This window comes from Vigna radiata, chromosome 4, assembly GCF_000741045.1.
Source record: "Vigna radiata var. radiata cultivar VC1973A chromosome 4, Vradiata_ver6, whole genome shotgun sequence".
NCBI classification, from domain to species: Eukaryota; Viridiplantae; Streptophyta; class Magnoliopsida; order Fabales; family Fabaceae; genus Vigna; species Vigna radiata.
In genome coordinates, this window is record NC_028354.1 from 11,329,401 (window position 1) to 11,351,348 (window position 21,948).

A 21,948-nucleotide genomic window follows, 5' to 3' on the forward strand; every position below is an offset into this window, starting at 1 on the left:
GGGGGGGAGAGTCAAACACTGTGAGGGAAAAAGTGAGTGCTTTTTTTTTAGAGATGGCAAAGGTAGTCAACGGAATGAGTGTGACACAATTGTTGGAAAAGACCAATTACGAAAATTGATCTTTGCAAATGAAGGTTCTTCTTAGATCCCAAGATGTATGGGACATAATGGAGGACGGGTACAATAAACCCGCAGATGATGAGCATCAAACAGTGACTGCTGCATTGAGGAAGACACAAGTGAAAGACAGATCGGCATTGTACTTTCTGTACAATGTAGTGGATGAATCTGGATTTGAAAAAATAGCCAATGCAAAGTCCGTAAAGAAAGCATGGGAAATTTTGAAGGTGGCATACAAAGGAGATACCCGCGTGAAGCAGGTTCGAGTTGAAACCCTCAGAAGAGAGTTTGACCATATGGAGATGAATGAAAAGGAGGGAGTTGTCGAGTTTATAACTTGAGTACAAAAGATGACCAACCAACTAGGAATGAACAGAGAAGAGGTTCCTCCTAACCGGTTTGCGAAAAAGATCTTGAGAAATCTAACAGATGATTTCGAAAGTATCGTGGTCATTATTGAAGAGACAAAAGATTTGTCAACCCTCACTGTGGAGGAGTTAGTTGGGTCATTAAAGGCCCAAGAATTGAGAAATAAGAAGAAAAAGAAGGAACCCGATGATCAAGCACTACAAGCATATTTTAACTCGAATGGAGCTCGGAATACTCAGAGCGAAGGTCTTGGAGGCAGAGGACGAGGAGGCCGAGGACAAGTGGCGTGGAACAATCCGGCATATGCAGAAGGATGGGAGAGTTGGAGAGATTAGGGACGTTTACTATGTTCCTAAGCTGAAGAATAATATTTTAAGTGTGGGATTGTTGGAAAAAGGTAATTCAATTTTCATAAAGGACCAGGTATTATATTTGAAGGAAAAGAATGGTTGTCTTGTAGCTAAGGTAAGAATGAAGAAAAATCGGATGTTTAAACTAGAGCTGTAGATTTTACAGGAAAGGTGTTTGAAGGTGAACATGAAAGATGAAGTTATGATATGGCATTGTCGGTTTGGACACCTTAACTTTGGAAGCTTGGCTGAACTCTCAAGGAGAGAATTAGTATTCGGATTACCCGGTATAGAATTTGAGAAGCAGTTTTGTGAAGAATGCGTACTCGGAAAACAATCAAGAACGAAGTTTCCAAACTCGGCTATGTACAAGGCAAAAGAGTAACTCAAATTGGTACACATCGACCTATGTAGACCTATTCATTCAGTGGTAAAAGGTATTTTATCTCACTTATAGATGATTTCTTTAGGTGTATTTTTTACAGGAGAAGTCAGAAGCATTAGGGGAATTTAAGAGGTTTAGACTGATGGTGGAAAAGGAAACTAACAAGAAAATTATAGTGTTAAGATCTGATAGAGGAGGTGAATTCACATCAGCAAAGTTTAAGGAGTATTGCGAAGAGAAAGGGATAAGGCGTTTTCTTACAACTCCATATTCACCTCAACAAAATGGTGTGGCGGAGAGGAAGAATATGATTATTCTTGATATGGTTTTAACCATGCTTAAAGGGAAAAATATGCCAAAAAAATTTTGGGCGGAATCTGTGCAGTGTGCTACATATGTGCAAAACAGGTGCCTACATACGAAGTTGGATGAAATGACACCATAGAAAGCATGGAGTGGAAGAAAGCCAAGTGTCAAACATTTTAAAGTTTTCAGAAGGATAGCTTATGGACACGTCCTAAGTCAACTCAGAACGAAACTTGATGACATAAGCAAGAGGTTTTTATTGGCTATGATGAACAGGAAAAGCTTACAAGCTATACAATCCGGTTTCAAGAAAAATTCTGGTAAGCTGGGATGTTCAGGTAAATGAAAATATTGAATGGAATTGGGTTGACTTGAAGGAAAAGCCTTCAGAAAGCATGATTTATGGGGGAGAGGATTCAAATGACAATACCAGGTGCCCGGAGATCACAGAAAGGGTGAATGAACATGATGAAGAAGAAGACGATCCTATAAAGCCAAAATTTCGGTGTCTAAATGACATTTATAACTCCAATATGTAATATGTTTATTGACAGGTGCAGAAGACAAAGAATTTAAAGCTGACAGCATCATTTCAGGAATTAAGAAAGTTGATAGGAATGGAAGAAGAAAAAAAATTTAAGTTTAAGGAAAAGTTTTGTTAAATAAACTTAAAGAAAAAGATTTATTTATTTATTTAGGTTCAGTTGCTATAGCAAATAGATAGCAGATTTATTATTTTAAAAATTTAATTATTAAGAAAATATTCTAGTTTTTCTATTTAAAAACTGATTTTAAATTTTATTTAACATTATGTAAGTTCTTTATCTCAATCAATATAACACATATTTTATAAAGAAAATATATTTTTGTGCGTGAAATTATTTTAACGTTATAAAAAATACATTCCACTTCCTTTGCCATAAATGGGTGCTTATTTGTTTATCTATTTTTGTCCCATGTGATTTAGAGTTTTCTCATTCATTAACTCATATCTGGTGGAAAGACATGTTAATAGGATAGGGACAATTTAATCATATGGAAAGAGAGATAATCAAATCACAGAAAAGAATATAATATATAAAGTGAGATAATTAAGTTGCAATTAATGGTATAGTGGTCAAACTAAGATTTTTTACATATGAACAAAATCGAGATATGTTTGGATCATTAAATACATCAATAAATACATCAACAGTTTAATAGTTTATTTTTCTATCTTCGTTAAGATATGATTAAAGCATCTCATACTCCACTTCAATTTTTCCAGCAGAAACTCTTTAGATTATTTTATTTATTAGACCTTCAAAATGCTGCTTATTTATTGTATATGAGTAGACTTCAATTTTTCCAGCAGATTGCTGAAATCCAATAAAACTATTTGAGTTTAAATTCTTGAATAAGGATCCAAAATGCGTCACTTATCCAGAAGAAATGGTTAGGTTCACTGTTTTGATTTTAGTTGTTCAATTTTAAAACTTCAATACATTATAACTATCTACGATTTCAGACTAAGAATCAATTATTAATGTAAAGATGACGAATAAAACCGTACGTCTAAAATTTGACGTCTAATTCTTCATAATTTCAAGAATTAAATATGTTTTAATTTTTTAAAACATAGGTATAAAATTTAATATTCTAAATTTTCATATAATCTGATGTTCAAATTTTAAAATTAAATTAACATAATTTAATTGAATATATTTTTTACGTGAGTTGTTTATTTAAACTCAAATAAAACATGTTTAACACATAAATAAAAATTGATGTCATCAAAATTATATATTTATTTATCTTTTAAATTTAAGTATTAAAATATGTTAAAGTTTAAAATAAAAATATATTTTAATTTCGTATTCAATTTTAAAGACTAAAACCCTATATTTTTAAAGTTATAAAAGCTGAAAAATCAAATTTTAAGATCGAGCTATATTAACATTTAAACCCAAAAGTTATATTGCTGAACCCTAACTTTGTGGAAAAAGTACTTATCTTTAAATAATTTTTATTGATAGATTATAAATGGAAATGGAAATCAGGCATGATAATATTGATAAATTGACGTAAAAAACTATTTTACAAATTTAATTACTAAATTTATTGTAATACTTTCTCTATAGTCATAAATTTTTACTATTAAAATCTTTCATTTAATTGTCAAGTTCTTTCCATTATGCCCAAATATACTTTTTTTTTTCATTATAATATTATTACATGTGATGATGCACTTTTTTTTATGTCATATTATTATGATACATATACTCCAACATAGAGTTGTCGGATAATTTGGTTGACTCATCATGGGTTGATCACTTAATGAGTCAACTTAACTCGATTCATTTATTAGTGAACTAAACTAATTTGAAACCAGACTAAACTACCACGGGTTAGTGGGTAAACGAGTTGGCTCGCTCACTTAATTACAATTTTTTTAAAATAAAAAATTACAAACTTTCTATAATTTAAATCTAAACAAATTTTACTCCCAAATTCCACTCCCAACATGGGTGTTTAACTAATTTTGAAAATAGGAAACTTAAATAATCTTTTCAGGCAAAAAAAAATATCTTTTTATAAAATTAAAATTAAATTTTAATAAAATAAAATTTGATAGGTGGGTTGGTAGGCCACCCCGGCCCACCACAAGTTCAACCTGCATGAGCCGGGTTTAAATGAGTCGGGTTTAAATCTGACCCGCATAAAAAAATACCATTTTTTCAAACCCAACCCTACCCGAATCCGTGGTGGACTGGGTTGACTCGTAGGTTGTGACCCATTTTGACAGCTTTACTATGACATAGCTATCAGTTTCCATCAAAAGAATACTAATTCATATGTTGGTTTAAACCCTCCCTTGGTCCTAATATTTGTATGAAAATCTCAGTTCGGTCTTCATGTTTTCAACTGTCTCAATTGGGTCATATTTTTTGTAAAAATGAGCAAATTTTACCCTAACCGTTAAGTGCTCCCAAATGGCGTTAAATTGAGCTGATGTGTTTATGCTAATGTGCATTGTTTTAGGAGATATATGGGTAATGATACTTTAACACCAAGAGACATCTTTGAATCTGTCAATTGTTTTGAACTCCTTATTGAATCCACGTTATTCTGTCATTTTATTTTTTAAAACACGTAGACTATCCAGAATGTGGAACGTGGTGATATAAAAAATTTGTCACATTCTGGATATCAAAGTATCATTATCATATATATATATATATATATATACACATATTTATAAGGACTATGATATGTTAACAGTTTTTTTTAATAATTTTTTTATAATAAATAATGTGCCACTATTTTATTAGTCTGTATATTTGAAACAGACTAATCACAAGCTATCACATGGATTATTACAAAAAAAATTGTTAAAAACACATTTTACAATACATAATATACTAACTATTGGCACATATATCCTTGATAGTGAGCATTGGACGGTGAGGAAAGTCGCGGCTGAGGCACTGTTAAAGGTGGCTTCCGTAGAGAATGTTGGAATTTAAGAGTATTAGAGACAGTTTTCAGATTCATGAAGAGTTATAATTATTCATGAAGTGTTACAATCATTCATGAAGAGTTAAAATTATTCATGAAGAGTTACCATTCATGAAAAGTTACAATCATTCATGAAGAAAGGTAACTAATCAGAATCTGGTACCTCTTGGATCTGAAAGATGCCTGATCAACATCTATATAAAGGGATCATGTGCTCTATTGAAAGTATGAGACTTGAGAGACTTTTTCTCTACATTCTGTCATTCTCTTAACACACAAATCAATTGCTGACATTCATATTCTTGTTTAACGTTAATACTAAGAGTGAGTATTATCGTTGTATTTCTTCTTTGTATCTCAAAAGTGGATTTCGCGATCCCCTTCACTCTTATAAGGGACAAAATATTGCTTTTAGAAAAATGTGTATTCACGCCTAAAAGAATATATCAAGTCTACATTGTTGTTCATCTTGTTTCCCTAAGTTCTTGGAAAATTGTTCCAACAATCTAAAAGCAATATTTTCTCTAAGATGACAATAATTCGTGAGATGTCTGCAAACTTTCACAAATTAAAAAAATTTGAAGGCGTTGGTTTCCGACGATGGCAAAAGAAGATGCATTTCCTTCCTTCGACTCTAAACGTGGCATATGTTCTAAGTTCTACCCAACCCAAAAAAAAAGCGAAACCGAGACATTGGAGAAACAACGAAAAAGGAGCAAATGGGAGAATGATGATTATGTCTGTCGTGGTCACATTCTGAACGGTATGTTTGATTCTTTATTTGACATATATCAATATGTGGGTTTTGCAAAAGAACTTTGGGATCAACATGAAAGCAAATACATTTCTGAAGATGCATCAATCAAGAAATTCCTGATTAGTAATTTTAATAATTTGATCAAGTTAATTTGACCAAAACATTTTTATCATCTTATTTCTCTATGAAGGATATGGGAGTAGCAGATGTTATACTAGGTATAAAGATTAAGAGAGAAAATGAAAAATTTATTTTGTCTCAATCTCATTACATTGAGAAAGTACTTAAGAAATTCAACAATTATGAATGCTCTATTGTTTCAAGTCCTATGGACCCTAGTTTAAAGATATTACCTAATGGTGATAAAACAGTTTCACAACTGGAATATGCAAGGGTAATATAATGTTTAATGTATGCAATGACAAGTACAAGGCCAGATATTGCTTTTGCGGTAAGCAAATTGAGTAGATATACTAGTAACCCTAGTCTATCACATTGGCAAGCAGTACGTCGAGTACTTAAGTATTTAAAGAAAATTATTACTTACGGATTAACATATAGTGGTTATCCTTCAGTTTTGGAAGGATATTCTGATGCAAGTTGGATTACAAATGCAAAAGATCATTCTTCAACTAGTGGTTGGATTTTCCTCCTAGGGGGAGGTGCAATTTCTTGGTCATCCAAGAAATAAAATTGCATTACAGATTCCACTATGGCTTCAGAGTTTATAGCTCTAGCCTCCGCAAGAAAGGAAGCCGAATGGTTGAGGAATCTAATGTTCGAAATACCATTGTTATCAAAACCAATATCACCAATAGCAATACATTATGACAATGCTACAACATTGGCAAAGGCTTATAGTCAAGTATACAATGGCAAATCAAGACATATTGGTGTGAGACATAGTTATGTCCAAGGACTCGTCAAAGATGGAGTTATTATAGTAGATTTCGTATGAACAAAGTTTAATTTGGCTTATGGATTTACTAAGGCATTGGCTAAAGATTCTATCTCCAAAATGACAATTGGAATAGGAATGGAGCCCACGATTAATCACAAGTAAGGGAATCTTAACTTAACGCTTAATATGACATTGAGTCTTAAGTTCAATAATATTAAATCTCTTATTTGATGATTGAAAGCACAAATAATTATTTCAAGAGTGCTTTAAATCTGTGATGCTTAGGAGGTTGAATAATTCTTAATTGATTTCTTGAACTTATGTTTTGTCACANAAACATGTTTACCTAAGAAATCAACATATGTAAGTGTGAAGTTTGGCCGCTTCAAGAAGTCAAGGGAGCATGACTTTGTTGCACTTATGAATAGATATGGATGCATGGCCCTATTGTGTCAAGTATAAAAAGAATATGTAATTTATCTTATATGTAGAATATCTTCAAGACTTTATTATGTATTATGTTGGTTCAATCGTTTCGACACCAATAAAATACGAATTCCTTAAATGTGTATTTTACTAAGTGAAAGTTCAAGTCTATGTACACTTTATTTATGTGGATGATTGCAACTATTAAATTGATGTTTGTGTTAAGTAATTATACAATACTCTCAAATGGTGGAGGATTGTTGGAATTTAAGAGTATTAGAGACAGTTTTCAGATTCATGAAGAGTTACAATTATTCATAAAGAGTTACAATTATTCATAAAGTGTTACAACCATTCATGAAGAGTTACCATTCATGAAAAGTTACAATCATTCATGAAGAAATGTAACTAATCAGAATCTGGTATCTTTTGGATTTGGAATATGCCTGATCAATATCTATATAAAGGGATCATGTGCTCTATTGAAAGTATGAGACTTGAGAGACTTTTTCTCTACATTCCGTCATTCTCTTATAACACACAAATCAATTCCTGACACTCATATTCTTGTTTAACGTTAATACTAAGAGTGAGTATTATTGTTGTATTTCTTCTTTGTATCTCAAAAGCGGATTTTATCCTCTTCACTCTTATAAGGGACGAAATATTGCTTTTAGGAAAGTGTATATTTACACCTAGAAGAATATATCAAGTCTTCATTGTTGTTCATCTTGTTTTTCTAAGTTGTTGAAAAATTGTTCTAGCAGAAAAAGACTTGGCCTCGCAGTATAAGGTTCTTTGTTTAGATTCGTTGCAGAATAGGAGGTTTGATAAGGTATCATAGATGTGAATGAGAGTGGTATACCCTTAAAGGGAAAGTTTGAAATATTTTAAAGTAGATTTCTGGATAGATCTTGCTCGCCCTTTTCTGGTCGTGCAAATCATCAAATCGACCAAAAATTGTTCCGTTTCATAACAGAGATGTAGCTTTTACAAATGCTGTGAAGTAATCTCATAATTCTTCATATTATTTGTATATCTTTTTGCAATTTAATTTAGATTTTATTAAAAATATATAAAATAATTTTTTTTAAAATATTTACCGGTTGAAAACGAATAAATATATAAAATAATTTCATAAATTTTTTTATATAAATATCGAACGAGTAACAAGATTTTATCCCGTCGTTAATTAGAGATTGATTTGATAGTCAATCAGTTAAAGAGCTATTATATATCCTCCATCGTTCTAAAATACAAAACATCATTGTCCCAACCATTTCTTTTAATGAACATTTTTACTTTTCATATCTCATTTTGACATTTTCCATCTTTCATGAAGACATTTTCAACGCATGATGTTCCAAAAATTGTAATAGTTTCAGATGATCACAAACGACAGAGACATGATGAGTGGTTGACTTTGACTAGCCCAGTTCATTGACTTTGGAATGCAATCCCTCACAATAATTTCGAAGTTTCAACTTCACCTATATCTTCCATTACAAAACAGAAGAAAACCTGAACAGTGAATATCAGAAACCACCCATCCTTGAACACGAACAGAACCATGCCTTCCAATAACCTCGTCTTTCTTATCTTTGTTATTACCTTGTTGAACTTCCCAACCACTAAAGCACAGAACGAGGACAGGGTTTATTTTGAGTACCAAAACTGCAGTGCAAACAGAACATCTTCTAGAAGCATCTATGAGAAGAACTTGATAACCCTTTTCTCTTCCTTCACTTCCAACGCATCTGCTACGTTATTCTACAACACCACGATCCTCAGCAGAAACAACACGGTGTATGGTTTGTTCATGTGTAGGGGTGACATACCCTTACGCCTGTGCAAACAATGCGTGGCCAACGCAACCGAGAAGTTATCTACAGACCCAGATTGTAACAACTCCGTAGAGGCTGTGATGTGGTACGCTGAATGCAAGCTTCGGTATTCCAATGTGTCGTTCTTCTCCGTCGTGGCCACGTCTCCAGAACATATTCTTGTCAGCACTAGCGATGTCTCCACCAACTCCACAATCAGCTTCATGAACTTCTTGCACAACGCAATGAACCGAACTGCAGAAGCAGCAGCAGTTTCGGATGCGAGGTTCTCGACAAAGGAAACGAACTTGTCTCATTCTGAGACCGTTTACAGTCTCGCTCAGTGTACCCAGGATTTGTCACCGGAAAACTGCAGAACTTGTCTTTCAGAAGCAATAGATGAGCTTCCAACATGCTGTGATGGAAAACAAGGAGGGAGAGTTGTGTTTCCGAGTTGTAACATTTGGTATGAGATGTACCCTTTCTATGGCCTCGTCACTGATAATCCACCAGAAAGACTCGCTCCATCATCAGGTTTTTCTTCTTCGATTTCATCTTCTATTTTTTTTAATATTACAAAAATGGACAAATAAAAAAAAAATATTATTGATGATGTGATAAGTGATTAGGAATCATGAAAACTTCAACTTCAAATGTAAATAAATCGAGTTTGGAACTTTAGTACAAAATATTAATACTAAAGTGGTCATAATTCATCACGACTAGGCATCACTCTTAACGATTTTAATGCAAATCAAAATCGTCAATAATCTTTGACGATTTCTGTAAAAACTGAAGAGGTCAAAACTTTAGATGATATAGAAACCTCATGTTAGAAATAAATGGAGGTCATAAGTTATTTATGAACGTTTTATGAAACCATTAAGTTGAGAATTAAAATTGTTCTTACCTAAATTGGTCATATAGTCTCTAGGGTGAAATGATAGATATTTAATTGTTCAGAGTTGTTAATTGTAGTTGAGTTTACTGATAGAAGCAGAGGGAAAAAAAAAGAATATATATATATATATATATATATATATATATATATACACAAAAACTTCAACTCTTTTTAGTAAGATCCACCGAATAATCTAATAGTGAAAAAGTGAAATACCCTTGTAGTGGAATTAAATATCTATGAACTTTTTGAATCTATAAAAGATATATTAACATACTTTTGCTCATATTTTATTAATTAATAATTAAAATATTCATATATATATATATATATATATATATATATATATATTATATTAAGATAACGATACTGTGATAATATTTTTTTGACAACATTTTAATAACACGTAAATGATTATGATTATTATTATTGATTGTGGAATACTTTTGGACCAATCACAAAATAACACGTAAATGATGTTAAAATGTTATCATAAAAATGTTGTCAAAGTAATATTATCCTATCTCTTAAATAAAAACATTATTTTCAATATTTTAGAAATAATTATATTTTAGGTGTAGGGTTAAACATTCACTTAAAACAGTTTTGTGGCTTAGATACTTATAAAACTACTTTGATGCTAAAATCAACTTAAATTCAACTTAAATTCGGTAAAGCAATTAATAATATAATAAATACGTTCAAAAGTTCTAACAATCATATCTTTGAATTTATATTTATAGTTTTTTTTTATAAACTTTTGATTATGATCAATCTAATTATAATTTAATTTTCTTTAAACTTAATTACTGATATATTTAGCCTAATTGGATGTTTAACTGATTTTAATGGTGAGTGATCGGTTTTTCTGTATCTGAATGATTGATCATGATTTTGTAGTTTATATCATTTTAGTACATACATTACAAATTACAATATTAATGAGTCTATTATTATTTTTGAGTTTATAAATTAAGTCAAGTTTCTAAAAAATTAGAGTTGTCAAAATGGGTTATTTGACCCAGTTCACCACGGGTTGGTCACTTAGTGATCTAATCCAACCCAGCTCTTTTATTAGCGATTTAGAAAAATTCGAACTCAGCTCGACCCACCACAGGTTGGTAGGTAAACGGGTTGGGGTTCACTTAATTACAAATTTTTTAAAATAAAAAAATACAAACTTTTTATAATTCAAATTTAAATAAATTTTATTCTTAAATTTCACTCCCACATGAGTGTTTAATTAATTTTAAAAATAGGAAACTTAGATAATTTTTTCAAGCAAAAAAAATAATAAATATTTTTTTATAAAATTAAAATTAAACTTTAATAAAATAATATTACGTAGGTGGGTTGGTGGGCCAACTCAACCCACCACGGGTTAAACCTGCATGAGTCGGGTTTAAATGAACCGGATTGCATGAGTCGGGTTTAAATGAGTCGGGTTGAAATCTGAACCGCATAAAAAAAATACAATTTTTTCAAATTCAACCCGGTCTGAAACTCATGGTGGGCCGGATTGACCCACAGATTGTGACCCATTTTGACAGCTCTATAAAAAATAAATAATATTTCAATATGACTATAATGTTATAAACAACTTAAACTTATGAAGATTCACTTTCTTTTAAGAAAAACAAAAAATGTATACTCATGTTTGTAATCAGTGATACTAATTTTCTTTTGCCGCATCATCTGGCATAATTAGCTTTGATTCTGGTTGAGTGTTAAAACTAGTGAATTTTTACTATGAAAAATTATCGTTTTGCCTTTCAATAAGTGAAGCGACTGTGACACTTTGTAGGATCGAGTCAAAGCCCCTCAAGGAACAACTTACTTAGCTTCTTGCAATAGTTTTTTAGATATCTCCACAAAAAAAAAAAAAAAAAAAAAAAAAAAAAAAAAACTTATTACCTATCATCAATTTGCACCACAAGGTGTATCCTTTTCTCTAATTAGTTACTTTCTGCTCCACAAAATCAAAATCAAAAACCTTTTTCAAGAAAGCATGTTAAACTGCAATTAGTTTAATATCATCCATTATACTTTCACCCTCAAAGTATTGTTTTTAACTTCTGATCTGCTGCAGCTGGTACAAAAATAAGACTTGGAAAAGATCCCCAAGCGAAGTTCGTCAAATCCAACATTTTAAATAAATGTTGTGCCAACTATTATTTTATTTTGTTCAAAGCAATTGGTAAATAAATTCCAATCATTGTCTTTTTTTCATTTTCATACCAAATTATTACAATTTTCTTTAGATTCTAATGTTATTTAATTAGTAAAAACAAATATAATTAAACGAGATAATTGAATTCTCCCAAACCAATATATAAAAATAGTTAAAAATAAAATATAAACTCTATTAATACAAAATGTAAATTTCAAACAACCAAGAAACTTAGAATTAGAAAAGATAAAAAAAGCACATTTTCCAGAGAAATAAAAAAAAAAAAAAACATTAATTGAGCATAAAATTCTCTGGAAATCTCTCTCTTAATTGACTTCTATTGAAAAGGATCCCTTATCTATGAAGTTAATAAGGGTTAACATTGAAGCCTCTTTTTTTTTTTTTTATTTCATCTTTGTCCCATTATACTTTTCCATTGTCATTGCGTCCTTAATCTAGCTCATTGCTTTAAAGACACTATATTCTATCATTTTTTTAAGGGTTAAATATGTTTTTAGTCCGTATACTTTGGGGTGATTTTGGTTTTAGTTCCTCTTTCAAATTATAGTACAATTTAGTCCTTCAACTTTAGAAAATTCTAGTTTTAGTCATTTTTACCAAATTTTTTAAACTTTATTTGCTGTTTCAAGCACCTTACTTTATAGCATTCAGATTGTTTACACTGTTTGACACATTTTTGCTTCAATGTTAACTGAGAAACGCGTTTGAAACAACAAATAAAGTTAAAAAAAATTGGTAAAAAGGATTAAAACCAGAGTTTTCTAAAGTTGAAGGACTAAATTGTACTATAGTTTGAAAGAGAGACTAAAACCAAAATCGTCCCAAAGTATAGGAACTAAAAACATATTTAACCCTTTTTTTAACATTTCAATGTCTTCTTTTTTTCCTACAAATCTTTAGGCCCAAATGTGTAAATTGTCATAGTCTAAAATGTGAAACTTATAGTTTAGTTCTACATTACCAACCCCCTTTGCTTGTATTTAAATTTAGGAGATGTTTGATTTTTCATAAATTAAAGTTTTGTGAACTTAATGAATTTATATTTTATGGCGGTAATAGGGCTTGTTTCATTGAGTAAGAGGATGTGACTAATGAATGAGGTATTGTTTTGTAAACGACGGATTGTGTATTAAAGATTTTTTTTTTTTTTTGAAATATTAAGGATGAGGGATATGTTTACAAAAATGAACAATACTAAAAAAATTCTAAATTTAGATTGACCTTCGTGTATAAGTACTTCATTATCATAATAAGTTCACATATATGTCTTATGGGTATTTTGTTATGGTTTAAACATCTTTTTGGTCCCTAAGTTATAAGCGGATGTTCAGTTTAGTCCCCATTTTTAAAAATGTAAAACTTTGGTCCCTAAGTTATAAAAAATGTATCAAATGAGTCCTTTTTTAACTTGAAATACTATTTTTGGTTGTTTCTTAACAACTGCTACATCTTTAGATTGCTCTGATTTGTTTCTTAATAATAACAGCACTTTAGATTGCTCTTTGTATTTTGACCACGAACATAAAAAAATGACTCATTTGATGCATTTTTTATAACTTAGGAATCAAAGGTTTACATTTTTAAAAGCAGGGACTAAACTGAACATCCGCCCATAACTTAGGGACCAAAAAGAGATTTAAACCTTTTGTTATCATATATAATAACTTTTTTAATGGTAATTTTTGTCAACAGTGTACTTTGATGTATTAAGTTGTGTATTCTTTTGCAAGATCATTCATCTGGATCAAATTATTTTAGTCTAAGATTGTAGATATGCTTCACATTTTTATAATCATGGTATTAGTTTATAGGTTTTATTCATGACTATGGTTTTTCATGGAAACTAACTAACCATTCTAATCATATTTTTCAATTCACAATGCTAAAATCTAAAAGATTTCTTAACATGATGAAATTAATTAGATCAACTAGTTGTTGTCATGAAGAAACTTTTTTTTTCATAAATAATATTCTAGTTTATAAATTTTAACAAGTTGCTTTTTATATGCTTGTTATCAATATACGATATATTTTTTTTATACAGGAAAAAGTCGATCAGGAACTATTATCGTGATCCTTACTTCCACTATTACTTTGTCAGGACTACTTTTCGGCATTTGTTGTTATAGTTTGATTCGAAGAAAAACAAGAAAGAGTAATAAAATTATACTCATAGAAAATCGTAAGTATGATAAAGAAGAAAAAAACTATAATACTTATTTTTCATTTAGAAGACTTAATGAAATTTTAAACTTGGATTAACGATTGAAGTTCTTTGTAGTTGGACTTGAAAGTTTCACTGTAGAGTCCTTGCAATTCAAGTTGTCAATAATTGAAGTAGCAACAAACAACTTTTCAGATGACAATAAGATAGGAAAAGGAGGATTTGGAGAAGTTTACAAGGTATAAGAAAATGTGTTATTTTGTTTATTGTATGTTCTTGCTTTTAACATTAAATAATTATCTACTTTTTTTAGGGTATTCTTATTGATGGAACAACTATAGCGGTAAAAAGACTTTCAAAAAATTCTAAGCAAGGTTTAGCGGAGTTTAAAAATGAGGTTATGTTGATTGCCAAATTCCAACATAGAAATTTAGTAACTTTCAAAGGATTTTGTCTTGATGAGGAAGAGAAGATACTTATCTATGAATATGTGCCCAACAAGAGTTTGGACTACTTCTTATTTGGTTTGATTCTTTTCATCTCTCTTTAGTTTTATTTAAGTTTAATATATATATATATATATATATATATATATATATACTTATTTAAGATATTTAATATTGTCTTATAAACTTTTAAGGGTTTAATTGTATTTTAAACCTTTAATATATATCTCTTATTTTTTTCACAATGAATGTTTTTGTAGATACTAAACAAGAAAGATTTTTGTCCTGGTATGAGCGTTACAAAATAATAGAAGGGATTGCTAGAGGAATTCTATATTTACACGATCATTCTCGACTTAAAGTTATACATCGTGATCTCAAACCTAGTAATGTACTATTAGATGAAAATATGAATCCAAAAATTTCAGATTTTGGCCTTGCTAGAATTGTTGAAAATGATCAACAAGAAGGAAGTACAAAGAGAATTATTGGAACATAGTAAGTTCTGAATATCATTCCTACTTTTATCATCCCTTGACAACATGCTTACAATTATTTGTCATTTTTCTTCTAATTTTGCAGTGGTTATATGTCTCCAGAGTATGCAATGTTTGGCAAATTTTCTGAGAAATCAGATGTTTACAGTTTTGGAGTTATGATTCTCGAAATCGTTAGTGGAAAAAAGAACATAGGTTCATATGAACCACATCGTATTGTTAATTGTCTTTTAAATTTTGTGAGTATAATATAATTTTGCCATATTTTTATTTTATTATCATTTATGCTTAATGTATAAATGAAATTAGTTTATAACGTAAAAAGTGTAATAATTTGACTAAACTTACCAATTGTCACAGGTATGGGAGCATTGGAGGGATGAAACACCACTGAGTGCACTAGATCCAAAATTAAAAGAAAATCATTCTAATATTGAAGTCATTAGGTGTGTTAAGATTGGTTTATTATGCGTTCAAGAAAATCCAGATGCTAGACCTACAATGTTAACAATTGTCTCATATCTCAATGGTCACTTGGTTGAATTACCTTTTCCCCTAGAACCAACATTTTCTTTGAATCGAGGAACAAATCCAATTGTTGGGCACAACCTAAGTTTGAGACAATCCATCAACAATTCCATACCAGCCTCAATCAATGAGATGTCTATAAGTAAATTTTATCCTCGATAGTTTTTATGTTAAATATCATTATCTGTACATATTTTGTTGAATCATCATATTATACTATTTAAACTTAACTATGTCATACCTATCAAATTATAATTGAGTGTATTATCAAATTGTACGAAATTTTTTATTTTAACTTTGTTTTTTCATCTATCAAGATAATGGGAGAAATCCATGGGACAAAGAAATTGTAAAAGAATAGCGAACCAAATTACAGTGGAAAGAAGCAAGAAGACGTACTTGGAAAAATGAACCGGAGAACGAACCCTAGACACCAAGAAGCAAGAACAGAGAATAAGCTTTATGCGTAAGAGAAGAAGCATCCAGAAAGAAGAAGAAAAGGGAATATTATTGAAAAGTAAAAGTGTGATACAATGAGATGAAAGAAATACAATAAAAAAGGGAAAAGAAAGAGGGTCGGGCTGCCAGGTCTTGCGGCCCATTAACTAATGTTATCATCCCCCTTAAGCTGGGAGTAGATATTAGTCATTCCCAGCTTGGAATGAAGGTATTTAAAAACAGCAGGAGCAAGGGGTTTGGTGAAGAGATTCGCTCCTTGTTCAGTGGTGGAAATAGGGAGCAGTTTGAGAAGGCCATCGTTGAGTTTATCCTTGACAATGTGGCAGTCTATTTCTATGTGTTTGTTGCATTCATGGAAGACTTGATTAGAAGCAATCTGGATAGCGGAGCGATTGTCGCAGTAGATAAGAGCAGGTTGGACGGCGAGGATGCAAAGGTCATGAAGAATGTAGGTTAACCATTGTAGCTCACAGGTGATAGTGGCAAGAGCCCGATATTCAGCTTCTGCAGAGCTTTTGGAAACGGTCTGTTGCTTTTTGGATTTCCAAGAGATGATAGAATTGCCGAAGTAGATGGAGTAACCAGTAATAGATTTTCTGGATTCGGGGCAAGTGGCCCAGTCAGAATCACTGTAGGCTTTGAGCTGATTGGTATTGTTGTTGTGGAGGAGAATGCCATTGCCAGGACTCCCCTTGAGATATCTAAGGATGCGGTGAGCAGCTTGCTGATGAAGGGTAATAGGAGAGGAGACAAATTGGCTGAGATTATTAACTGAGAATGTGATGTCAAGTCTGGTATTTGTGAGATATATGAGGAGACCAATGAGTCTTCGGTAGGAGGAGGCATCTTCATCATTGAGGAGGTCACCTTGACTAGTAAGACGTGAAGAATGTGCCATGGGAGTTGGCATGGGGCACAATTTAGCATTCCAGCTTCTGTGAGAAGATGAAGGGTTGTGTTGGCTGAGGTGGATACCAGAGATGTTCCAAGCCACTTCCAAGCCAAGAAAGTAAGTGAGATCGCCAAGGTTTTTGATGTGGAAAAGACTATCAAGAGAATTTATGATATTTTGTATCTCAGTGGCGTTGTTGCCCACAAGAACAATGTCATCGACGTAGATTAAGATGGCAGTGATGTGGCAAGTATCATGTTTCAGGAAAAGAGAATGATCAACATTAGAACGTGTATAATTATTAGATAAAAGAAAACTAGAAAGTTTATCATACCATTGTCGTCCAGCTTGCTTGAGCCTATATAGAGATCTTTGAAGTTTGCACAATTGATTTTGATCATTATGGGGGAAGCCAGGAGGAAGTTTCATATAGACTTCTTCATGTAAGTCACCATGAAGAAATGCGTTGTTGACATTAAGTTGTTTGAGAATCCAGTTGTTAGAGGAAACAATAGCAAGGAGAAGACGTAGAGTAGTTAATTTGGCAACAGGGGCAAAAGTCTCATGGTAGAGTCATGAGAATCCATGTGTTATTGCTTGCTAAGGCGTCGAGTTCATCCTGTCTTTAAATGTAGAGTTTTGTTAAAATAGTGTTAATTTTGTCTTTTTAGTTAAATAAATAGTTTTTTAAATAAATAAGTATTTTTTTAGATAAAAATGTTCAAGAAAATAAATAATTTTTAGGCTTTTATCTTTTCTTTTTAAAACTCTTAAATTTTTTTCTGCAGGATCAAGTCTTTGAAAGCAATTGGGCTGGAATAGAATGACTGACTGAAGTGTGCTAAAGAAAATATGTTGGGCCGCTACACTTTGCATGGGCTGAGTTGATTCCCATTTATTGAAGTTGTGCAAGAGGAAAAGAAGTTTGATGCTGAAGTAATATGGGCCAATGCTTATGGACTGAAGCCATTTTAGGCAGCAGATTAATGAAACGTTGAGTTCAAGCAGTTGTGTGTTTACTGAAGGAGTATACCAGCAAAGAAGGCTTCATTTCTCCATATTAGAAGCAAGTGGAGTTAGGGCTCGTGAAGAAAATTTCCCCAATTCTCTCTACCCTCGAGCTAGGGTTCCAGCAGAGAGAAGTGTTGCAACGAAGCAACAATGCGATTTCTATGGGTCAAGTTGGAAGTCAATCAGAGATTCACGGCCCAAGAGGAAGACGACCCAGGAGCTAATCGGACCAGAGAAACAGATCGGAAGTGTGCTGAGCTGGAACAGTTGGAGACCAGGTTCAGAGTCAGTTGAAGGATACTCCAGAAACTTCAGAGTTTGTTTTCAGATTCTTCCCCCTTTCCCATTTTCTTTTCTTTTTCTGTTTTCAGACTTTCCCTATATAAAGGGAGTCTTGTAATATACAATGTATGTGCACTAGGTGACAGACGGTGTGCTTAGACTAGGTTTTTCACATTCTCTCGCTTTAGTTTTAGGTTTTACTGCTTTCATAGAAGTAGATACGCTCTTTGCTTTATTGAGGATTATGACTGTTCTTCGATTCTGGATTTCACCGAGTTGCAAGGGTGACAGACCGTGATTTTCGATGATGATTTCTGGTATCTTGTATCTTCATTTCAGCTTTCAATACCAAGTTTATGTTTATGTTCTAGTCTACATTTCGTTGATTGCACTTTCAATTCAATTTACATTTCTTGCATCTACCATTTTAATTTTCCAGCACTGTTATAGGTTCTATTCCATTCTTGTATTAATTTTATTCATTCGATATTCACTTCTGAGTTTGTTCCTGTTTCTGTATTATAAAATTGTTATTTTGATTATGTTTCTTATTACTTTTTAGTTTTATGTTGCTTTTGATGATTGCTATGACACGTTTCTGAATTGTACAAATAATGGGTTGATGAAATGAGTGAGAGTCATTTCAAGTTCTGAAACATGGACTCAAAGACCCTATTTTATCATTTCAATGTTTGTTAATTCTGGAAACTGTTTTTAATTGAATTCTTTGTATGCATCTTTTTTCTTAGTTAGTTGGTTTGATAGAAGAATAGTTTTAGGACAGTTGCTTTAATCCTGTTTTAATATTGTTGTTTCAATTATAATTTTATTTTCAGATTGAGTATCATTACAGTTCTTTAGTAGAATTAGGATCATTTGCATGTTTCGGTTCTTTTATTAGTTTTTTTTTTATTTTTTTATAACAAAATAGTAGTGTAACTTTAGGCTTTTGCTCATTAGGTTTTACATACTCTTTCTTCATTGCATCTGATTCATAACAGTAGGTAATATTTTCTTTTATTCATTCATCATTTAGATAGGTTTAATCATGCATTTAGTTTCTTTTGTTTTTATAATGCATTTTATTTCCCCACCTAGTTTTAGATAGTTTTAGTAATTAAATAATTAGGCTATAATTCTACAATTCTATCTTAATAAGTACCAAGTCCTTGGATTAGACTATAGGTTACCCTTATACTACATTAGTGGGGAATTTAGGTTTATTGAAATTTTAGGTGACAAAAATCCTTTCAACAATTAATCTTATGATTTTGTAAGTTAAGGAACTGATAACCTTTTGTGTGCTGTTGAAAACCAAGGAAAATTCTAGGGACAGCCCTTGCATCAAATTTTTTCCTGTGAGCAATTAAAGTGCTGATATAGCACAAACAACCAAAAACACATAGAGCAAAAATATCATACGATTTTCCATATAATTTTTCATATGGAGTAGCACCATCAAGTAAAGGTGTAGGCATGCAATTGGTTAGTAAAGTAGCATGTTCAACAACAAAACACCAAAAAATGGTAGGAAAAATAGCTTGAAACAAGTAGGAGCAAGTGACATTTAACAAGTGTTGGTGTTTACATTCAATTATGCAATTTTGTTGAGGGGTTTCATTACATGTGGTTTAATGGTTAATACCTTTCAGAAAGAATAAATTATGCATAGCAAATTCAATGCCATTATTAGTGTGGATGGTTTTGATAGTGGTAGAAAATTAATTTTCTATGTTTGTTATAAAATCAATGATGATTTTTCTAACACCAAATTTGTCAGTCATAGGTATAAGCCAAGTAAAACGAGAAAAATCATCCACAATGGTGAGAAAATATTTGAAGCCACACATAGAAAGGATATTACAAGGACTCCATATATCAATGTGAATAAGATAAAAAATATGCATGGTTTTAGATGTTCTGTTAGAGAAATTAGGACTTAAGAGTAATAAGGGTACTAAGTCAATGAGACCATATTTTTAAAACATATTAGCAACATAAAAATGAAAGTCTTTTAAAAACACATTTGGCCTATTTGCTTAAAATCCCTCACCTCTCTAAAACTCTGATTCTAAAACCTTCTCTACCATCTCTCTAGAATTCCTACCATCCACTTATAATCAGGGGAATCTTAGGTAAATCCAGGTGTTGCGGGTCTCAAATATATCGATCAATTTGGTATTTCCATCCGGTAAGCGTTTTCCCCCTTTCCTTTCATCTTGGAGCTGTGATCATGTAGCAAACCTCGTTGCATGTAGCTCATTGTACTTGTTTCCTCAAATTCTAGCTCAAATCACATTATAAATACTGATTTCTATCACCAATTGGTGGTCCATAGGCATCTTTAGCGTTTCCTGAAGAGTAAGGTTCGGTTGATCTTCTTCAGAGTTAAGTTGTTCGACTGAGAGGTAAGGGAAGCTGGGATGTTGGTGTTGTTCTATTAAAATTCTTGAATGCATGATTTAGATTTATTTAGAACTTTGAAAGAATGCATGTGAAGATGGTGTGTAGAAATTTGAATTTTTTTTGTTAATATGAAGAATTGTGATTTTGCCTATTTGAGAATATGTTGGTGGTTTGTCTTGTTATAAATTTTGAATTTGGATGTTGATGAACTGGCCTTGATGCAATGCTATGATGATATGGAGTGGATGGATGGAATGGCTTCTGTTACACAGTCTAAAAGGAGATAGTCCATTCAATTATTGTAGTATTAGGGCCTATGAAGAGAACCAAAGTAGTCAAAAGTTGAATTGGGGATTTTAGGTTGTTCTAGCCAGTTTAGGTAGCCTAAGTAAGTCAATTTTGACCTATTAGAAGTGCTGAAAGTGTTAAAAACAGTTCTTAAGTAGTAGATTTAGAAATTTGTACCTAGGTTGATGAAATTGGAGATTTTGAGTGTAAAACAATGCATAATCACTAGATGATTAGGTTAGCAAGTGTTAGCATCCATTAGACAAGTTCAATTCATCATATAGATTGAGTTTTGAGTGCTAGAAATTCACCAAAAAGCCTAAAACGAAACTTAGGGGTGTAAGTTCTTCCAAATCTGCAAAATCTGCAGAAAATTCTGCAGAATCCACGCCTGGGCGCCCCTAAAGGGTGTCGGGCGCCCTTTTCTGCTGTTGTTTTTGTTTTTGATAGTTTGTGGGGTTTCGGATGTTCGTTTTGGACGTTCTTTAGGTCGTTCTGGGGGTTTTTGACCTTTCTGGAGCCATTGGTGAGGGTCCCCAAGCTGTTTGAATTACTTAAGTATTGATAACTAAAGATTATAAATAAATTTGTGTTAATGAGTGATGGTTCTGTGAAAGTATGGAATGCCTGAGTATGTATGAGTTGTTTTATGACATGGTTGATGTTGTGTGATGGTGTATGAGTTTGGTATGAGACAATATAGTAAGAATGCACTTGAATGACTAAGAAATTTTATGTTTGATGAATCAAAGTGGTTTATGAGGTACATTATTGATTCAAGAGGAATATCATGTGATTTAAAGTGGTCAGATTGAATATGAAATTAAGATCTCTCGGTGAGATCAGTTGGTGTATTGAATGTATGTAAGAGGCTTCCACTATGGGGGGTTATCCCTAACACTCTAACGGTCTTTCATTCTCACTTAGAAAGGATTGACGCGTGTGGTG

The 21,948-nt window shown here is 31.9% G+C and overlaps 2 protein-coding genes across 2 annotated transcripts; one reads left to right on the forward strand and one right to left on the reverse strand.

Moving 5' to 3' along the window:
• Window positions 1-8,682: 8,682 nt before the first annotated feature.
• LOC106758353 (cysteine-rich receptor-like protein kinase 10) lies at window positions 8,683-15,824 on the forward strand. The gene is made up of 6 exons (XM_022780155.1): window positions 8,683-9,469; window positions 14,309-14,430; window positions 14,505-14,715; window positions 14,898-15,135; window positions 15,220-15,373; window positions 15,495-15,824. Exons 1-6 carry the CDS (start codon window positions 8,683-8,685, stop codon window positions 15,822-15,824), a joined length of 1,842 nt encoding a protein of 613 aa, XP_022635876.1.
• A 439-nt stretch (window positions 15,825-16,263) lies between these two features.
• LOC106758354 (uncharacterized mitochondrial protein AtMg00810-like) lies at window positions 16,264-17,442 on the reverse strand. The gene has a single exon (XM_014641287.1). The coding sequence runs from the start codon at window positions 17,440-17,442 to the stop codon at window positions 16,264-16,266; it is 1,179 nt and encodes a 392-aa protein (XP_014496773.1).
• Window positions 17,443-21,948: the final 4,506 nt, after the last annotated feature.

Excerpts from the sequence above, each read along its gene's own strand:
- LOC106758353 (XM_022780155.1), top strand. The coding sequence starts at position 8,683 with ATGCCTTCCAATAACCTCGTCTTTCTTATCTTTGTTATTACCTTGTTG. Across the intron at positions 14,431-14,504 it reads GATTTGGAGAAGTTTACAAG|GGTATTCTTATTGATGGAAC; the intron begins GTATAAGAAAAT and ends TACTTTTTTTAG. Across the intron at positions 14,716-14,897 it reads TTTGGACTACTTCTTATTTG|ATACTAAACAAGAAAGATTT; the intron begins GTTTGATTCTTT and ends ATGTTTTTGTAG.
- LOC106758354 (XM_014641287.1), bottom strand. The coding sequence starts at position 17,442 with ATGAAACTTCCTCCTGGCTTCCCCCATAATGATCAAAATCAATTGTGC.